The sequence below is a fragment of the Nematostella vectensis genome, chromosome 7 (assembly GCF_932526225.1).
Source record: "Nematostella vectensis chromosome 7, jaNemVect1.1, whole genome shotgun sequence".
NCBI classification, from domain to species: domain Eukaryota; kingdom Metazoa; phylum Cnidaria; class Anthozoa; order Actiniaria; family Edwardsiidae; genus Nematostella; species Nematostella vectensis.
Window position 1 is genome coordinate 8,828,872 of NC_064040.1, and position 19,320 is coordinate 8,848,191.

Consider the following 19,320-nt stretch of genomic DNA (forward strand, 5'->3'; position numbering starts at 1 on the left):
CTCCTTGTAAGTGTTGTACCCTGGAGAACTCGTACTGATGCAAAAATCATATCCTCCGAATTCCAGCCCTATTGTGTTCACTTCGTGTTTGTGCTATTCACCAAGAAAAGCAAAAATAGAATAAAAAATAGAATAATTTTGATGGACATATCCTTTACTTGTTCTATACTAATTTAGGTGGATGAATAGTTTGTTGGCCCTTGGGAACAAAAGACCCCTAGAAGACAGTGATTTGTACGGCTTGTTACCAGAAGACAGCACTGAAGTACTAGCCCATTCCTTGTTCAAGTAAGATTTTACAAACCTAACAGGGTAACCTCCTCACAGTACCTTGACACTTGAAGAGTGGTTTAGTGTTATTTTGGAAAGCTTAAAACAGTTGAAATTATGGTGGGTTCTTACCATGAGCTTTTCAAGTTTTTTTTTTGCAACTTGCTGGCAGAATTCCTTTAAAATTGTGTTGTGATTGATGCACTCTCACCTGAAAAAAGAAAGTGCAAACTGGGAGATTTTGCAAAAGTTGCTGGGTTGCACGATAGGATATGTAATAGTGTCGATCGACAGAATGGAGGTCTGTAGGCATTTTATTGCAGTGCAACCATGGTGGATGGCGTTATCTTCTTTTCTAAGTGTTCCTCCAGTAACGTCCGTAGTAAGAGGAGCTGAGTGTTATGCTTTTGGTTCTCTACTAATTCAAAACTTCAATAAGTAATGTGATTTTCACAAACAGGAAAAATAAAAGTATTCTCGAAATTTTGTAGAAGATTTTGTAACATAAAATATATATTCCTTAAAATATGAAAAAAATTGAGACAGCCTGTGAAAAAGTTACCCCCCCCCCCCCCCCTTTCTAAATCCTAGATCCGCCACTGCTTTGGGCTCTGTTGGACCACGTTATGTTAGCTGAGAACATCCACAACCCCTTTTTCCTTTGCCTTTTTTTTGTGTCCTTTGCCTTGATACTTTTCTAAGAAACAAAGACTTGTTTAAAGGTTCTCTTGTCTTTTTTATTATTTCAGTGCTTGGGATGTAGAAATCAAGCGTTATAAGCAGGAAAAGCGGAGACCAAGTCTTGTGAGGGCACTGATTAATGCCTTTGGCAAGGGTTATGCTGCCTTGGGACTATTTCCTCTATTTGCGGTATGACTTTATTCATAGTCTCTACAAGTCTTGGGAAAGCTAAAAGGGGCCCTTGCCCCATACTTACAAGAACTCGCTAAAAACCAGGAGATATAAGAATGTATAAGAAATTATAAATGAATTTTCCCAGGAGAAGTAAATGTATAGGAAAGTTCGATTTTTTGCCAGAAGATGAAAGCTGGAAAATGGGACTCTCCAGCGAAAACCGGGAGAGTTGGCAGAAATGCCTTGCACAGTTTAAGTAGGAGTGATTTTATTGTCAATTTTGAAAAGTTTGGAAACAGTAAAAAACTCATGTAAAATGACCAAAATAACTATCCAGGATTATTAAATGACCTTTGATCTTACAGATAAAATACAATATTCTAATTTTAACATCTCATATCAAGTGTTACTTACTATATAGTGTAAAAATGTTTATATACATGCTGTATTTGATACACCCCTGTTAACAAACTGTTGAATACACATTATTCTGAGGAATAATAATCCCCCTTGGGATAATAAATGAACTTTCCCTTATGTCCACCTTTGGTTTCTGTCTGTTTTCTAGGATGGTTTAGGAATCCTTCAACCCATTCTCCTTGGTTCCCTTGTGACGTATTTCGTAGAGGACTCGCCTATCACAAAGAAAGAGGCTTATCTTTATGCCGCAGGTGTAGGGCTGTGTGGATTATTTATCCTTCTGTTTAATGTCCCCTTTGCCTTTATGAAGAATGTGTATGGCATGAGAGTCAGGGCAGCATGCACTGCGTTAATCTATAAAAAGGTGTGGTCAATAGATAAGTACGAAATTGCTTTTACAAGAATTAAATGTTCAACAGTTGTATTAAAATAGTTTTTCTAATTCACAGGTAGAGAATGTTTCTAAACATCCTCTTTTTGCATGCTTTCTATTTTACTTGTATAAATAAATCCCTTTGCAGTCATTTTAAGTTGTTCTCCTGCACACCTAATGTGAGGTTGGGGAAAGAGAGTGCGCCTGAAACTATGTACAGCTGCAAAGGATGACAAAGTTGAAGGGAAAATAATGTTCAAATTGACACGAGCCTGTTAGCCATGTAAGCCATGTTGCAAGCCTTTTAACCAACATCGAAAATTGGTATAAACCTACCCCTATCCCTAAAAACTAAAAAAATATTTTTTGTAATGTCTTGCTCCTATATGGCTTGCATGGCTGGCAATTTTTCAACGCCTTTTTATGCTTATCTATGTATCACTTGTGATTATTGATTGTTGGATAATTACTTGTCCACCAATTTGAAGAATTATTATTTATCAGTTAGCTTGCTAACTGATATTTATTTAGTATTAATATTTTTTATATTTTATTCCTTCCCAGGTTCTTCATCTGAGTAGAACTGCTTTAGCTTCAACTACTACTGGTAATCTCATCAATTTGGTTTCAGCAGATGCTCAGAAGTTTGACTGGGTAAGATTGGGTCATGCCATGTATTTATAGCCAGTCGGTTCGATTTGCGTGATGCATGGTTTTGTGCATTAAATCCGTTTAAATCATGCTGAAATTCAATCCATCCTACAGTTAAATGGACTCGATTATATTTCTATGATATCAAACAAAGCTGGGTAAGTTATACTTTTCAAAATGATGGGAGTTCTTAACATTCAAAACAAAAACAAAACAACAGTGTCACGCAAGTCGGATTCACACACTTTAAGAGCTTTTACCTGGCCTCCCACTTAAGTAGGCACCCAAGGCCAAATGGCCTTGAAACCTCAGGGTGTATTTTATAAATGCAAGATCCCTTGTAACTAACACAAAACATTTTTAAATGTTTTTAAAACAGAAAGCCTACATTCACCAAATGATTTACAAATCTGGTTCTGTTCACAAAATACTAAATGAAAACAAATGTCAATCACAGACAGCTCCATTCCTGCATTACCTTATACTTGGGCCTCTAGAAGTGGGTGTGGTCGCAGTGTTGTTGTGGTATCAGATTGGCCCTGCTGCATTGGCTGGAGTGGGGCTTCTGGTTTGTCTTGCTCCTATGCAAGTCAAGATGGGCAATGCGTTGATGTCCCTAAGGTGAGCTGTGCTTAATCTAGGAACTCAGACCTTTATGGCGCGTTTTTTCCCTTTCATTCTGGAATGGGGGTGGTTGGTAGAGAATGTTCAGAATGGCATTCGAGTCATCTGCTACAGGTAGCAGAATGGGTGGAATGACCTCCATTCCATTCCGGAATGGGAATGCGGGATAAACAAACATGTTCTTTTTCTTATCTAATCATTCTCATTCTGGAATCACGAGTAAAAAAACACAGACTTAATGTTTGGATATGTCATGTATGGGGGAGCCCATCTAACATTATTACTTTTTTCATAGATTCTTTAGATTTGGATTAGATTCTTCATTAAAGTCTTCAATGTTGTTCTTGAGAAAATAAGAACAGTTTTTTCTACAAATAGAGATTCAGTATACGCTAAGAATAGAAGCACTTTTTAGGTAGTGCTTTTGTTCTTGTTGACCACAGAATTTTGAAACATGCAATTCATGATATGTATCAGGTATGCGAAAGGTAAACTCTATTTAGCCTAAAGTACATATTTAATCTTAAAATGGATGTCAAAATTGTGTGTTTGCCTCCTGATCTTCGCTAGAAAGTGCTTCTTATTTGTCTTGAAATCTTTGTAAAATTTGAATGAAACAGCGAAGGAGTAGAGAAGTACTGTACTAGCACCTTATTGGTTTTTTTTTGTTCAAGGATTTTGTTATACTTTGAGGGGAATAGTGGCACTTGCTTTTAAACTAAGAGGAAAATGATATGTTGTTTGGCGCATTTGTTGAGTATTTCTCCACCATCAGGAGTAAAGCTATTCATTGGATGGATGAGCGTGTCAAGATTATGAATGAAATTATTGCTGGCATGAGAGTCATCAAGATGTACACTTGGGAGGATTCATTTGCCAAACTCATCATGCATCTCAGAAAGTAAGTCAACCCCCTCATATGATCTTTCATAGTGAAATTGCAAGGGATGAATGTATGCTGTATATACAGTGGCAAACATTTCGCTACACCTTACAGCCAGGATTTACTCTGTTACCCTGTGTTAATTTAAATCTCCCTTAGTAAATGTTTGTCCCCATAAGTTTGTTTGACAACATAGTTTTCATCACGAATTGGGCGGGGGAGGGGCTGGCTTGGATAATGGCATGATTCTGGGGCCGTTGGAAACCTTTTGGGTATTAGATTATTGTAAGAGGTAGAAAGTTTCTATTGCATTTTTGGGGCTGAAATTTTGGGCTCTGTCAGTTCACTTTAACAGTTAACTTTTTTTAGGAACGAGTTGAAATGGTTCCTACGGATGGCATACATTCAAGGAGCGTTTGCATCGTTCTTCTTCAGTTCTGCCGGTCTAATCTACTTCACTACCTTTCTCGTGTACGTACTGACGGGGGAGGTGTTGACAGCCGCCAAGGTCTTCACCTGTGTCTCGCTATTCAACTCTGTGCGCATCGTCTGCGCCTTGTTTTTCCCCTTTGCCATCACTTTGTTCAATGAAAGCAGAGTGTCTCTTAAACGCTTTGAGGTATGTGCTTAATGTGGCCCAGTTGCGCATTTACGAGATATATACCGCGTGTTGATCAGCGCGAAAAACTCCTTTACTTCTGTGTCCGTTTGTGTCATGAAAATTGGAATACCCGAAAATTAAAGCCTATGGGTGAAATGTTAAAACCGTTAAAAAGCCTTATGGTCACACCATGTCTCATGTCACTCTGATTCGTCATAACTGTAGTAATAATATGTTTTTGTGGAACTAAATTTATCCCTCTCTCCGCGTTATAATACATTTACTATAACTTCAGAAGTTATAGTTTGTTATTGTAAGTTATTGTTTGTACGGATATCGACCCTGGACTATTAGTGGAATAAGCATGCGAAAACAGTGCATACGTCTTTCAGGAAGCGCTTCTCCTGGATGAAATGCACTCGGAAGGACTTGTGAAGTCCACGCTCAGACCCAAAGCAGAAGAATGCGGTGTCTTTGTCAAGAAAGCGAGTGCGACATGGAATAAGGTAAACGGCACATTTTTTATTTTTTTTTTTGCAATTTCGGGTATTCTTTCACTTTTATATTTTTTTGGAACTCATTTTCGGGTATTTTCGGGAACAATTAATTTCAGGTATTCTTCTTCAATTCCTGGTACTGTATTTTCAGTCTCGGGTATTTTTTCGAATTCTTCATTTCGGGTGTTCCTCTTAAAGCCCTGTGCAAACTGCGCCAGCATTGTTGGCGAGACGCTGGCGAAACGTTGGTCCAGCATTGTTGGAACTGTTTGAACACCGTGTTGGGAGGTGCTGGCGGTTGCTGGCGGGAGCTGGCGAGTGTTGGCGAAATTTTGATTAAATTCAAACTTTTGGCCAACACTTCGCCAGCATTTCCTTTGTCTCGTGGTCATTAGAACATATAACGGCTTTGCTGGCCCAACGATGCTGGGCGTTTCGATATCGAAGAATAGCTCGCGTCCAAATAATGCTGTCATTTCAAAAACAATAAACGTTACCGCATCTATAAAAAAGAAAACATCGCAAATGTGTGTCTTTGTGGTCATGAAACCGATATATGACTGAAATGTATAATACAGAACACAAACCCACGTGCTACCTTTTTATCATCAAGTAAAATTCATTGTTTTCATCAACCGGAATCGTGTGGAATCGCGGGTTGCCTTTGGAAAAGACAAGTTAAATGGTGGTCTTGGGTTGCCTTTGGTCCCGTCATGCATCAAACGCCAGTCACGCGTAACGTATTACCCAACATTCTGGCCATGTGTTTGGACAGTTTGCACACCAGCCTAACTCCGGCCAAGCACTAGGTCAGGATTGCTGGGCCAGCAATGGTGGCAGGTGTTGGCAAAGTTTGCACCTGGCTTAAGACTCAGGTATATTTTCTCGGGTATATTTAAAACTCTATGCAAAGGCCAGGTTAAAATCGGAAACTAAGGTTTCATAAGTCTTCATATGGTCCAGAAAACGAGGACGATACGATTCTGTATTAATTATACAGCTTTAGAAAAAGATTTTTATCGCAAGGTATTGCTATGTTTCTTAGCGGGCTGTATAGCGATCTATGGCCCGCTAATCAACCAATGAGAGCGCGTATAGCACCCTAGCAATACTAACTTACTTAATCCTCTTCACTCCTCCCGGAGCATAGGGCTTCCACTAACTTCCTCCAACGAACTCTGTTCTTGGCAGTTCTCTTGAGATCTTCCCACGTTGCCCCGATTCTAAGATGTTCTTCTGTTATAGTTCTTCTCCATGATAGCAATAATATACCCTTGCAATAATATAAAATATAATACCCTGACGCGCACACGCACAAAGTGATTTTAGAGAAATTACCCTGAAAACTGAAATGAGTCACTTGTATTATAATCTCTAATCTCCCTCCAGGAAATAGCGATTCCTACGCTGGATGGCCTGTCTTTTGACGTACCCTCTGTAAGTCGCCTTGCTTTTTGTGAACATTTCATTGGATCCATTAGTGGCCTGATTGCTAATGATCTCTTGTCATTTTGTATAGGGCTGTCTTCTTGGAGTTATAGGAGCTGTCGGGTCCGGAAAGGTACATGGACCATCAATCTTCTGAAATAAAAGACTTGAAATAATGCCTTGAGTTACAACAGTAAAGAATGAGAATTAAAGAAATTATGAAGTAAATTTGAACCATTAGGGCGATGCAGAGCTTCCAAATTCCTAAATGTCGGGCATTAAAGACTTAAGTGTCGGGCATTAAAGACTTAAGTGTCGGGTATTAAAGACTTGTCTGGCGTAAAACCTTAAGTTGTTGGCCATTTAAAACCTTAAATGTGATGGTGCCGCATAGTTAATTCTCCAAACTCTTTCATTCCTTCTTTTCTTTAGTCCTCTCTTCTGAATGCAATTCTCGGCGAGCTGCCTCTATCCGAGGGCTCTATCCGAGTACAGGGCCGTGTGGCATATGCTTCCCAGCAGGCCTGGGTCTACAACAGTACATTACGTCACAACATCCTCTTTGGCAAGGAATACGACGAGCACAGATACAATGACGTCATCAAGGCATGCACGTTAGACAAGGTGAGATGCGATGTAGTCATCGAGGCATGACGAATGAATACCGTAAAGAATGAGAAATAATGCAAGTCCGTAGACTGGTTTTGTGGTTGACACACAGAAAGACATGTTTACAGATAGACATGGTTTAAAAAGATGGTTGTGGTGGTGATTATGGTGGTGGTGTGCGGGGGAGGGGGTGCTGCGTCTTTTTAAACTCCCCTTTGAACTAACACTCTGCTACAAGAACCGTTGTAAGTGTAAAAGAGTGTACTTATAACAAAAAGTGCTGTCATAGATGATACAGTCCAACAGCCTTGGATGCTCAGTTTAGGAGAAAAATAACTTTTAGGAGTCTTTTTTTTAAATACTTATCTAAGAAATAGCCGGGAGGAGGGGTGCCTGTTATATACATAGAATGGGTCGGAGTTTCACAGTTAAACTCATCAACACTAGATGAGTTGGCGGGTGGGTGCCCAATGGAGATTGCTGCGCTCGGTGACCATGGCAACCATGTCACCGTCCCACACTGGGCACCCGTCACACTGATAAGCAGTGAAATACTAAGTAACTATATACCTATCAGGGATGGGAGGGGAGGGAAATCGCTTCCTACGTCTTAGCACGAAACGACGTTTGATCAGAGAGGATTTGCCGCTCGGTGCAAAGCTACCCTTCGAAAGCATACCGCTGCACCACGCGCGCCGGCGCAGGTCACGTACGCATAACCTCTAGATCTCTGAGACGCTGCCCTGTGTTGTGAGTCTAACCTTGCCTAAATGCGAGCATTTAGCCTCATTTAAATATGACAATAAAAACATCCTCTTGGCTAGGTCTCAATATAACATGTTAACTTCTTTCAGGATTTTGAGCTGCTAAGTGAGGGTGACGAAACACTCGTGGGGGAGAGGGGAGTGTCGCTAAGTGGAGGCCAGAGGGCCAGGATAAGTCTAGCCAGGTAACGTTCATCCCCACCCCTATCCATTCCTTATTTTTCACAGTGCTTTGTTTGTTTTAGAATAATATATTTTCTCGCTTGATGCAAAACTGTTTTAATTACAGTAAACATTCGCGTATAAGAACCTAGAATGCTGAACAGGGGTAAATTGGGGTGCCTTTTGACAAATCAGGCTGTTTAGGACTTTAACAATAACAATCAATTCTGAAGCCCATGCTATATTTTACTACAGTTTGCAATGCACCAGACATTTATGAACCGTATTTTGTCTTCACGCTATATTTTATCAGTTTATAGGTATAACTTAAGTTAGATCCAGAATTTCGACATCCAACATTTGAGTTTCAAATAAGAAACCTATAGTTTCCTGCCAGGCTGATCAATTTATTAGAAAAAGGTGCCTAAAATGCCAATTGTCATCTTGAAGGTTCTTAATCTCTAGGTTCCTATACTCGGCTGTTTACTGTACTGTTAAAAATGTGTCAGTATTTTGAAGTATCCATCCAAAGAGACCATTATTTTTCAAATGTACTCTGAATAACAAACGAGATTCTTTGATCCTGGTTGTAAAGGGCTGTGTACGCTGATGGTGATATCTATCTACTGGATGACCCTCTCAGCGCGGTGGACGCAAATGTCGGACGACATCTCTTCCAAGAGTAAGGAAAGATTTTTCTTTTTCGGAAATTTACTCTATAGATAAACCCTCATCATTTTTGCTAGGTGTATATTTCTATGACGTCATTTTTGCCAGCTGTATATGCATGTGACGTCATTGTATTGTTTTGCCAGGTGTATCTGCACCTACTTGAAGGACAAAGCGCGTATTTTAGTTACCCATCAGCTGCAGTTCCTCAAAGACGCGGATGAGATCATGGTACTACAACAGGTGCGTGATTGATTGAAGCCTGCTTGCCGGCTCTTAATTTGGTTTACTCAGAAATGTTTGTTTTCGGGGTTTCGGGGTTCCTGTGGCGCGAAAAAGGGAGAAGGGGAGAAATCAGGAATCCCGAAACCCCCAAAACAAACATTTCCGAATAAATCGAATTAAGAGCCGGCAATCAGGCTAGATGACTTGAAGAGTCCCAGTCAGACATCCTTTGGTATTGTCTTCATTTAGTATTGGAAGACTAATTATATAAGCAAATCTCAAAATATTTAGTGAGTGATACTCAATTAAAGCCGCATTGTCACCAGTTTACTTCCGGAGGAACCCGACGGAAACCTCAACCGACAAGAGACAAAAGAATCTATTAGAATACGCGCTATTTGCTCTAAGTTATCAGTCACATCCTTAAAGAAATTCCTTTCATCAATGCTTTTACAATTTTGAAATATTTTTCCCGTTTTCCGTTAGAGCTTAAATTTATGTAATTCAATTTTTATTTTCGTTTTAGAATTTTTATTGTTTGTAATTTGTTGGGAAAAAATTTCAATTGGGGCTTACGCCCTGTTTTCTTCTCCCGTCACACTGTTTCTTATTTTCTTTATTTTGTTTATTTCCTATTGTAAACCGTAGTATTTTTGTGTGACAAAGCCAATAAACTAAACTAACTAACTAACTAACTAACTAACTAAATCATCGGAGATTGTTACTTAATCGACCGGAAGTAAACTGGTGATATTTTGCGCTATATCTGTGACAATTCATTGTTTTTTAGTCTTGATGAGCGATGAAATTCTGTCTTAGGGCCAATGCATCGACAAGGGCACCTATCAACAGCTCTCAAGGAACGACTCGGGATTCCTGTCTCTCCTGGCAGAGGAGGTCGAGGAAGAGACTGGTAACGAGAGCGACGGCGACGATGGAAGCACGAGGTTCGGTCGCCCAGTCAGCAAACAGCTCTCCGTAGAGGAAGTGGTTCGAAAACGAGCTGGCAATGTTGTGGATAGCTGCATGTCAATCATGTCGGCTGCTACTACGCTAACAGTTTATGTAAGTGTCTATGACTGATCGCTAACGCGTCCGACTTTCACTGTCGAATCCGTTGTATCGCGACACGCGTTTTCAAAACACGATTTGTTTTGGTTTTCTGTTCCGTCAGTAAAACCATTCTGAGCCAATCAGAGTCCGCTTTGTGCACTTTCCTTGCTATCTGGACAAAAACCAGACAAAGTCGCGACAGAAAGCCAGGCAACTGCACTAGGCGAGAGATAGCAAAAATCTGATTGCCTTAGAATAATTTGACTGGCGGAACAGAAAATCCCAAAAGACAAAAACAAGTCGATGTTTTGAAAATGCGGCGTCGCGATACAACGGATTCGACAGTGCTAGGCAACTTGCATTAAGAAATCATGCGACTTTTTTTTGGGTGGCAAACTTGCGTCTTCAGGCGACAAAATAGCATCAACAAAAAGCCAGAACTAATCTATCTGAGAAAGGGGCTCAATTTGATTGACATGGGTTTATTTCTTTGCTTTCTTACGTGACGACCGCAGCAATTTCTGTGCTTATTCCCCCCACTATTGGTATATTTGTTCCTTGGTTCTAGTAAATACCTTTTCCAGAGAAGTGCCAAAAAAAGGATTTGATGGGGTTCGTCAAGGGTCGGAGGGTAAATTAGGATCATTTAAAGGTACAAAAAGCGTAAATTAGCTCAGTTTAAGCGGATATAAATAGATTCCTAGATGCTCACAAGTAATTAAGATTGGGACTATCCTATAGCCAGTGGTTCGATAACCTCTTTGTTGTGATGTCACCAGGAGAATAAGCTGCCCCCCGAGGAGACGAAGCAAGAGGGCGCCGTGAGCCGCCAGACCTACGCCGCCTACCTGCGCTCCTTCCACGACCTGGGCACTGGCGTCTTCCTCATATTCCTCTTTGCCATGTGCCAGGTAAGGCCTGTCACGCCATCTGCTAGGTGACGCCTGTCACGCTTTTCTGCTATGTAACGCGCGTCACACCATCTGATAGTAACGCGCATCACGACACACGCCTGGTAGCACACGTCACGCCGCATGTCATGCCATCTGCTTGGTAACGCCTGCCACGCTATCTTCTAGGTCACGCGTGTCACGCCATCTGCTAGGTAACCCCTGGCATGCCTTCTGATAGTAACGCGCATCACGACATACGCCTGGTAGCACACGTCACGCAGCATGTCATGCCATTTGTTAAGTAACGCATGTCACGCCATATGCCTGGTAATGCATGTCACACAATCTGCTAGGTAACGCCTGTCACACCATACACCTGCTAACACACGTCTCGCCGCATGTCATGCCATCTGTAAAGTTACGCATATCACGCTATACTTATGGTAATGAATGTTACGCAATCTGCTGTTAACGCACGTCATGCCATACACCTGTTAACGCACGTCACGCAATCTACCGGACGCTATCTGCTAGGTAACTCACGCCATATGAACTGTACTCACACATACAGTGCAGGACGGCATTGCAGGACAATTATCTTTTTTAATTTCATTTGTTTTCCATGGTTAATTCTGCAAATGATTTTTCGCGTTTCAGGTAATGTTAATGTTTGGAGACGTGTGGCTTGCGAATTGGTAAGAAATACATTCTCGACTAGCTTTTTTTTCCCTTTTAGGAGCTATCAAAATTACTTGTGGTTTCTTTTTTTTTTTAAATCGGTGATCATGAAGGAGATGGTATCATCTCGAATCGTATATTCGGGGGTCGTAACTTTGTTTTCGTATAAATGGGGTTCCACCCCTTCTGGGTTGTCCGTAAAGGTGGGGTGTCGTTAATAGTGTGGTGTCCGTAAAGCGGGGTGTCTGTAATAGCGGGATGTCCGTAATAAAGGGGTGTTCGTAATAGTGGGGTGTTCGTAATAGTGGGGGTGTCCGTATAGTGGGGTGTCCGTATAGTGGGGTGTCCGTATAGTGGGGTGTCCGTATAGTGGGGTGTCCGTATAGTGGGGTGTCCGTATATTGGGGTGTTCGTAATAGTGGGGGTGTCCGTATAGTGGGGTGTCCGCATAGTGGGGTGTCCGTAATAGCGAGGTGTTCGTTATAGCGGGGTGTTCGTTATAGTGGGGGTGTCCGTATAGTGGGGTGTCCGTATAGTGGGGAGTCCGTAATAGCGAGGTGTTCGTTATAGCGGGGTGTTCGTTATAGTGGGGGTGTCCGTATAGTGGGGTGTCCGTATAGTGGGGTGTCCGTATAGCGGGGTGTTCGTTATAGTGGGGGTGTCCGTATAGTGGAGTGTTCGTTATAGTGGGGTGTTCGTTATAGTGGGGTGTCCGTATAGTGGGGTGTCCGTATAGTGGGGTGTTTGTAATAGCGAGGTGTTCGTTATAGCGGGGTGTCCGTAATAGCGAGGTTTTCGTTATAGTGGGGTGTCCGTATAGCGGGGTGTCCGTATAGCGGGGTGTCCGTTATAGCGAGATGTTCGTTATAGTGGGGTGTCTGTAATAGCGGGGTGTCCGTAATATCAAGGTATCTGCAATAGTAAATGTCAGTAAGATGGATGTGTCCATAATATCATAGACTTCACCGCGTGCTAATATAACTCCACATTTTGTTCCAAACCAGGGCTAACCGTGAGGAGGTTTACTCCATGACACTGGCGTCTTGGAATGCGTCGTCTAACACGACGTCTCCGTCCCGTCCTGACCTACATTACTACCTAAGCGTGTACGCCGCGCTAGTTTTCGGTCTCTTCGTGCTGTGTCTCATTTGTACCATGTCGTACTACTGGTTCACGATAGTAGCCTCGCGGAACCTTCACAACGGCATGTTCCACAGCCTCATTCACACCAATATGCACTTCTTCGATAATAATTCTATAGGTGAGTAGTCACGCAATGATTTGATAGGCGAGGGTCGTCACGCAATTTTACTGGTAACGCACGTCACGCCATTAGCACCAATACGGACTTCTTCGATAATAATTCTATAGGTGAGTAGTCACGCAATGATTTGCTAGGCGAGGACCGTCACGTAATTCACCTGGTAACGCACGTCACGCCATTCACACCAATATGCACTTCTTCGATAATTTTATAGGTGAGTAGTCACGCAATAATCTTATAGACGAGGAACGTCACGCAATATACCTGGTAACGCACGTCACGCCATTCACACCAATATGCACTTCTTCGATAATAATTCTATAGGTGAGTAGTCACGCAATGATTTGATAGGCGAGGATCGTCACGCAATATACCTGGTAACGCACGTCACGCCATTCACACCAATATGCACTTCTTCGATAATATTTCTATAGGTGAGTAGTCACGCAATGATTTGCTAGGCGAGGACCGTCACGTAATTTACCTGGTAACGCACGTCACGCCATTCACACCAATATGCACTTCTTCGATAAAAATTCTATAGGTGAGTAGTCACGCAATGATCTTATAGACGAGGAACATCACGTAATTTACCTGGTAACGCACATCACTCCTTTCACACCAATAAGCACTTCTTCGATAGTAAATAGTAATTCTATGTGTGAGGAGTCACGTAATGATCTGGTAGGTAAGAAAACGTCACGCAATCTACCTGGTAACGCACGTCACGCCATTCTTACTTTGAAAATAATCCTATAGGCTGGTAGTCATGCCATGATCTGCTAAGGATTATCAAACAATCTACCTGGTAACGCACGTCAAGCCATTCACTCCAATTTTTTTCTATAATAATTCTATAGGTGAGTAGTAACTCAATGACCTGGGGCCGGTTCCTGAAACGCCGATTAACTTAACCCTCGATCAGCGCCTAATCCCGGGTTAAAATTCGCTAGTCGTAGGTCAGCTAACCGACGGATAACTCACCGTTCCCGAAAGCCAAGTAATCCCCCGATTTACTAACCCTGGATTAAACGAGTGAAAAACTGGTTTGACGAGTAAAATTCACACAGGATACGAGTTGGTGCGTGACACTAGCGAGACAGATTCATTTCAAGTATAAATTTCATGTAACTTTTTGTCTGTCCCAGCACAATTTTCAAGTCAGCATCGCAACGAAGGTCACATAATAAAGCGAAATGTTAGGGTATTTGATCCCTACATTGTTTTGTGTAACGTCTTTTTTGTCGACAACTTTATTTTATGAAGCTTTAGTTCTACTACAAAGTTTGTGAGACCTGTGTTACGCCAACTAAAAAGTGGGTTAGCGAGTTAACCCACCTCGCGAGCAGAGTTAGATTTTACCTCCAAACTGACCCGGAGTTAGCGCTAACCAGCGTTTCGGGAACGGAACTAATCTGGGGGTAAAAATTTAATCTTGGGTTAGGGTTAATTTAACCCTGGGTTAGCGCTAATCAGCTTTTCAGGAACCGGCCCCTGGTAGGTAAGCACAGCTTTTCCCTTTGCAGGTCGCATTCTTAATAGATTTTCCAAGGACATTGGGGTCATTGATGACTTCATGCCGTGGATGTTGTGTGACGTTCTTCAAATCGGCTTCTCGTGCCTCGGTATCATGTGTCTTGTCGCTGCTAGTAATCCTGTGTCCATCGCCATCGTACTTCCGGTTATTTGCTTATTCTTCTACTTCCGGAACTACTTCATGAAGTCCTCAAGAGAGATGAAGAGAATCGAGGGAATAAGTAAGTATTGTTTTTCTTCTGTTTTTTTTTCCTGTTTTTCTTTACTGCAATTTCCAATATTCCACGAACTCTGCTCAACAATTTCCAACTGCTAACCCACTTCCGAGTGATTTTGATTGGTCAGGACCAGTGAAACCCATTTTCAAACACACCTTAACACCCCCTCTAATTTTCAATCCTGCAGTGTGTCTTTAAACTTGACTTGTAGGCTTCTTGCACCCGTTTTGATGATATTATCGCTGTCCTGTTTATAAATACCGTGTATCCTTACCCGGTAAAACCTTTTTGCCCCAACACAAGTGTTTTCTCCTCTTTATCCTTAACGGCCGACTTCTAGGCTTGTTTCTTCCTTTTACAGCCGACCTCTAGGCTTGTTTTTCCCGTTTTTACAGCCGACATCTAGGCTTGTTTCTCACGTTTTTACTGAATCATTTCTCTCTCATAGATCGAAGTCCCTTGTTTGGACACTTCTCCACTACACTTCTAGGCATTGACACGATCCGTGCATACGGGGTCGAGGCAACATTCACAGACCAGTTCAACTCGTTTCATGACGCGCACTCTCGCGCCTGGTACGCATACCTCGCTGGGCAATCATGGCTGACCTGTAGACTGCAGGCTCTTGGTGTTGTCTTCCTGCTCTTCATCGTTTTGGGATTACCAGCTTTAAAAGATGGTACGTACAGTGCAATGTTGTATTGCCATCTTTAAAATATGGTACGTACAGTGAAATGTTTTATTGCCAGCCTTAAAAAATGGTACATATAGTAGTACAAGGTTGTATTGTTGCCAGCTTTAATAGACGGTGCGTATATTGCAAGTTTGTATTGCCGGCTCTAAAAGACCGTGCGTTCAGTGCAAAGTTGTATTTACAGATTTAAAACATGGTGCATATATTGTGGAATACAGGCAGGTAGCGAGGGGTGAATGACACCGCCCTATGTTCTCAGTACTGTCAGTACTATAGCCTTATTGCATCTAATAGTGTTGTGCTATTTTAGCCCTAGGTCTAAGTGCTGGTACTGTGGGCCTTATTTTATCCTACTCTATCATGCTGGCCAAGCTGTTTGAGCCTTTTGTTGAGGAAAGTGCTGAAGTGGAGAATATAGTAAGTGCACTCAACTGCAAAAACACTGCTGACACACCAAAACAATACTATCCCACCCCCCAAGCAATCACACCACAAACCTTAAAACACTTTCCTACCCCCCAAACACTACCCCAATCCACTAAACACTACCATATCCACCAAAACAATACCCTACCCCACATCACAAAACACTGCCCCATTCCATAGGACACTACCCCCTCCCCCAAAATACTACCCTAACCCCATAAACACTACCCATCCCCCAAAACACTTCCCCATCCCCCTAAACACTCCCCGTCCCCCTTAACACTACCCCATCCCCAAAACACTCTCCGTCCCCCTAAACACTACCCCATCCCCCAAAACACTCCCCGTCCCCCTTAACACTACCCCATCCCCCAAAACACTACCCCATCCCCCTAAACACTACCCCATCCCCCAAAACACTACCCCATCCCCCTAAACACTACCCCATCCCCCAAAACACTCTCCGTCCCCCTAAACACTACCCCATCGCCCAAAACACTACCCCATCCCCAAAACACTCTCCGTTCCCCTAAACACTACCCCATCCCCCAAAACACTACCCCATCCCCCAAAACACTCCCCGTCCCCCTTAACACTACCCCATCCCCCAAAACACTACCCCATCCCCCTAAACACTACCCCATCCCCCAAAACACTACCCCATCCCCCAAAACACTCCCCGTCCCCCTTAACACTACCCCATCCCCCAAAACACTACCCCATCCCCCTAAACACTCCCCGTCCCCCTTAACACTACCCCATCCCCAAAACACTCTCCGTCCCCCTAAACACTACCCCATCGCCCAAAACACTACCCCATCCCCAAAACACTCTCCGTCCCCCTAAACACTACCCCATCCCCCAAAACACTCTCCGTCCCCCTAAACACTACCCCATCCCCCAAAACACTCTCCGTCCCCCTAAACACTACCCCATCGCCCAAAACACTACCCCATCCCCCAAAACACTACCCCATTTCCCTAAACACTCCCCGTCCCCCTTAACACTACCCCATCCCCAAAACACTCTCCGTCCCCCTAAACACTACCCCATCCCCCAAAACACTCTCCGTCCCCCTAAACACTACCCCATCCCCCAAAACACTCTCCGTCCCCCTAAACACTACCCCATCCCCCTAAACACTACCCAATCCCCCAAAACACTCTCCGTCCCCCTAAACACTACCCCATCGCCCAAAACACTACCCCATCCCCCAAAACACTCTCCGTCCCCCTAAACACTACCCCATCCCCCAAAGCACTCTCCGTCCCCCTAAAAACTACCCCATCCCCCAAAACACTCTCCGTCCCCCTAAACACTACCCCATCCCCCAAAACACTCTCCGTCCCCCTAAACACTACCCCATCCCCCAAAACACTCTCCGTCCCCCTAAACACTACCCCATCCCCCAAAACACTCTCCGTCCCCCTAAACATTAGCCCACCCCCCAAAACACTCCCCGTCCCCCTTAACACTACCCCATGCCCCAAAACACTCTCCGTCCCCCTTAACACTACCCCATCCCCCTAAACACTCCCCGTCCCCCTAAACACTACCCCATCCCCCAAAACACTCTCCGTCCCCCTAAACACTACCCCATCCCCCAAAACACTCTCCGTCCCCCTAAACACTCCCCCATCCCCCAAAACACTCCCCCATCCCCCTAAACACTACCCCACCCCCCAAAACATTCCCCGTCCCCCTAAACACTACCACATCCCCCAAAACACTCTCCGTCCCCCTAAACACTACCCCATCCCCCAAAACACTCTCCGTCCCCCTAAACACTACCCCATCCCCAAAAACACTCTCCGTCCCCCTAAACACTACCCCATCCCCCAAAACACTCTCCGTCCCCCTAAACACTACCCCATCCCCAAAAACACTCTCCGTCCCCCTAAACACTACCCCATCCCCCAAAACACTCTCCGTCCCCCTAAACACTACCCCATCCCCAAAAACACTCTCCGTCCCCCTAAACACTACCCCATCCCCAAAAACACTCTCCGTCCCCCTAAAAACTACCCCATCCCCCAAAACACTCTCCGTCCCCCTAAACACTACCCCATCCCCCAAGGCCCTCACATGCACCAAATAAATGTTAAAGCACACCACACATCATTTCCCCCTTTTTTGTATAATGTTAGTAGTGTTTGCTGTACTGTACTTACTTATACTTTGGTATGACTGTAGATGACGTCAGTTGAGCGAGTTGTCGAATACACCAGCCTCCCCCCCGAGGGGGAGAAAGTGACGGATGTGATACCGCCCCCTGATTGGCCAGATAAGGGGAAGATCACGTTTGACAACATGTCATTCTCGTACCACCAGTCACTGCCGGAAGTGCTGCACAACGTCACGTGTGTCATTAAACCTAGTGAAAAGGTATGTCCCGGATGACGAACTGCGATCATTTCCCCGGATGATCGGTTGCGGGCTGGTTCCTAGAAAGCAGGTTAGCGCTAAGCCAGGGGTAAATACGGCGTGCCACACGTGGCCAAGCATTCACCCCTCGGTTAGAGGTAATTTGCTTTCTAGGAACCCGGCCCTGTAAAACAGTTGTAGTTGTTATGTAGATGTGCAAGAAAATGAAATTCTAAAAGGATGATTTATCTGTCTGTTTTAAAATTTCTCTATATGTCAATAAAAAATCCAAAATCAGGGTCTTTTCTCAAAATGTGGGATTTCTTTTTCAGGTTGGAGTTGTGGGCCGCACTGGGGCAGGCAAATCCTCGCTACTGTCCACTCTTTTCCGTTTGGCCGAGCCCAAGGGTTTGATTGACATCGATGGCATCAACATCAGGAAGTTGGGTTTGAAGGACCTCCGTAGTAAGCTGTCAATCATTCCTCAGGTAAGACTCTGATTGGTGTAATCTTAATCTAAACGGTTGTGACTCCATATGCCATGTGACCTCCGCAGGACCCAGTGCTCTTCAGCGGTACTATGCGCAAGAATTTGGATCCGTTCAGTGAGCATCCTGACTCGGGGCTGTGGAAGGTCCTTGACGAGGTACAGTACTAGAAGTTATGAACACGTGCCAGACATTTATGTTCAGGTGATGGGCACGTGCCATATTCTAGTGTACACGTGATGGACACATGCCAGACTCGTGTACACGTGATGGACACGTGCCAGACTCTCGTTCACACGCGATGGACACGTGTCAGACATTAATGTTCAGGTGATGGGCACGTGCCATATTCTAGTGTACACGTGAAGGACACATGCCAGACTCGTGTACACGTGATGGACACGTGCCAGACTCTCGTTCACACGTGATGGACACGCGCCAGACTTGTGTGCACGTGATAGACACATACCAGACTCTCGTGTACACGTGATAGACACGTGCCAGACATTAATGTTTAGGTGATGGGCACCTGCAAAACTCTTCTGTACACGTGATGTACATGTGCTAGACAGTCATGTGCACTAATCACCGTCTTATGATAAGTGACGTGTCTTTTTTTAAGGCCAAGTTTGACCTCTCCCCCTCCTCCCAGTCATTGAACATTACCCCCTACCT

The 19,320-nt window shown here is 43.6% G+C and overlaps 1 protein-coding gene across 4 annotated transcripts in view; it reads left to right on the forward strand.

The window, feature by feature from the left end:
- LOC5512980 (ATP-binding cassette sub-family C member 4) overlaps nt 1–19,320 on the forward strand; it is a 32,191-nt gene that overhangs the window by 2,017 nt on the left and 10,854 nt on the right. For 3 of the 4 annotated variants that reach the window (XM_048730364.1, XM_032382504.2, XM_032382505.2), the window contains exons 3-26: nt 178–288; nt 1,020–1,140; nt 1,694–1,909; nt 2,483–2,572; nt 3,027–3,190; nt 3,969–4,094; nt 4,446–4,695; nt 5,070–5,183; nt 6,564–6,611; nt 6,694–6,735; nt 7,035–7,226; nt 8,066–8,160; nt 8,733–8,819; nt 8,953–9,049; nt 9,851–10,096; nt 10,864–10,995; nt 11,635–11,672; nt 12,660–12,916; nt 14,446–14,676; nt 15,122–15,352; nt 15,678–15,784; nt 17,987–18,178; nt 18,490–18,645; nt 18,714–18,803. In XM_048730364.1, the coding sequence (XP_048586321.1) occupies nt 178–288; nt 1,020–1,140; nt 1,694–1,909; nt 2,483–2,572; nt 3,027–3,190; nt 3,969–4,094; nt 4,446–4,695; nt 5,070–5,183; nt 6,564–6,611; nt 6,694–6,735; nt 7,035–7,226; nt 8,066–8,160; nt 8,733–8,819; nt 8,953–9,049; nt 9,851–10,096; nt 10,864–10,995; nt 11,635–11,672; nt 12,660–12,916; nt 14,446–14,676; nt 15,122–15,352; nt 15,678–15,784; nt 17,987–18,178; nt 18,490–18,645; nt 18,714–18,803 (3,433 nt within the window). Of the gene's footprint in view, nt 1–177; nt 289–1,019; nt 1,141–1,693; nt 1,910–2,482; nt 2,573–3,026; nt 3,191–3,968; nt 4,095–4,445; nt 4,696–5,069; nt 5,184–6,563; nt 6,612–6,693; nt 6,736–7,034; nt 7,227–8,065; nt 8,161–8,732; nt 8,820–8,952; nt 9,050–9,850; nt 10,097–10,863; nt 10,996–11,634; nt 11,673–12,659; nt 12,917–14,445; nt 14,677–15,121; nt 15,353–15,677; nt 15,785–17,986; nt 18,179–18,489; nt 18,646–18,713; nt 18,804–19,320 lie in introns of those variants that run through there. The other variant, XM_032382506.2, reaches the window with a different exon arrangement.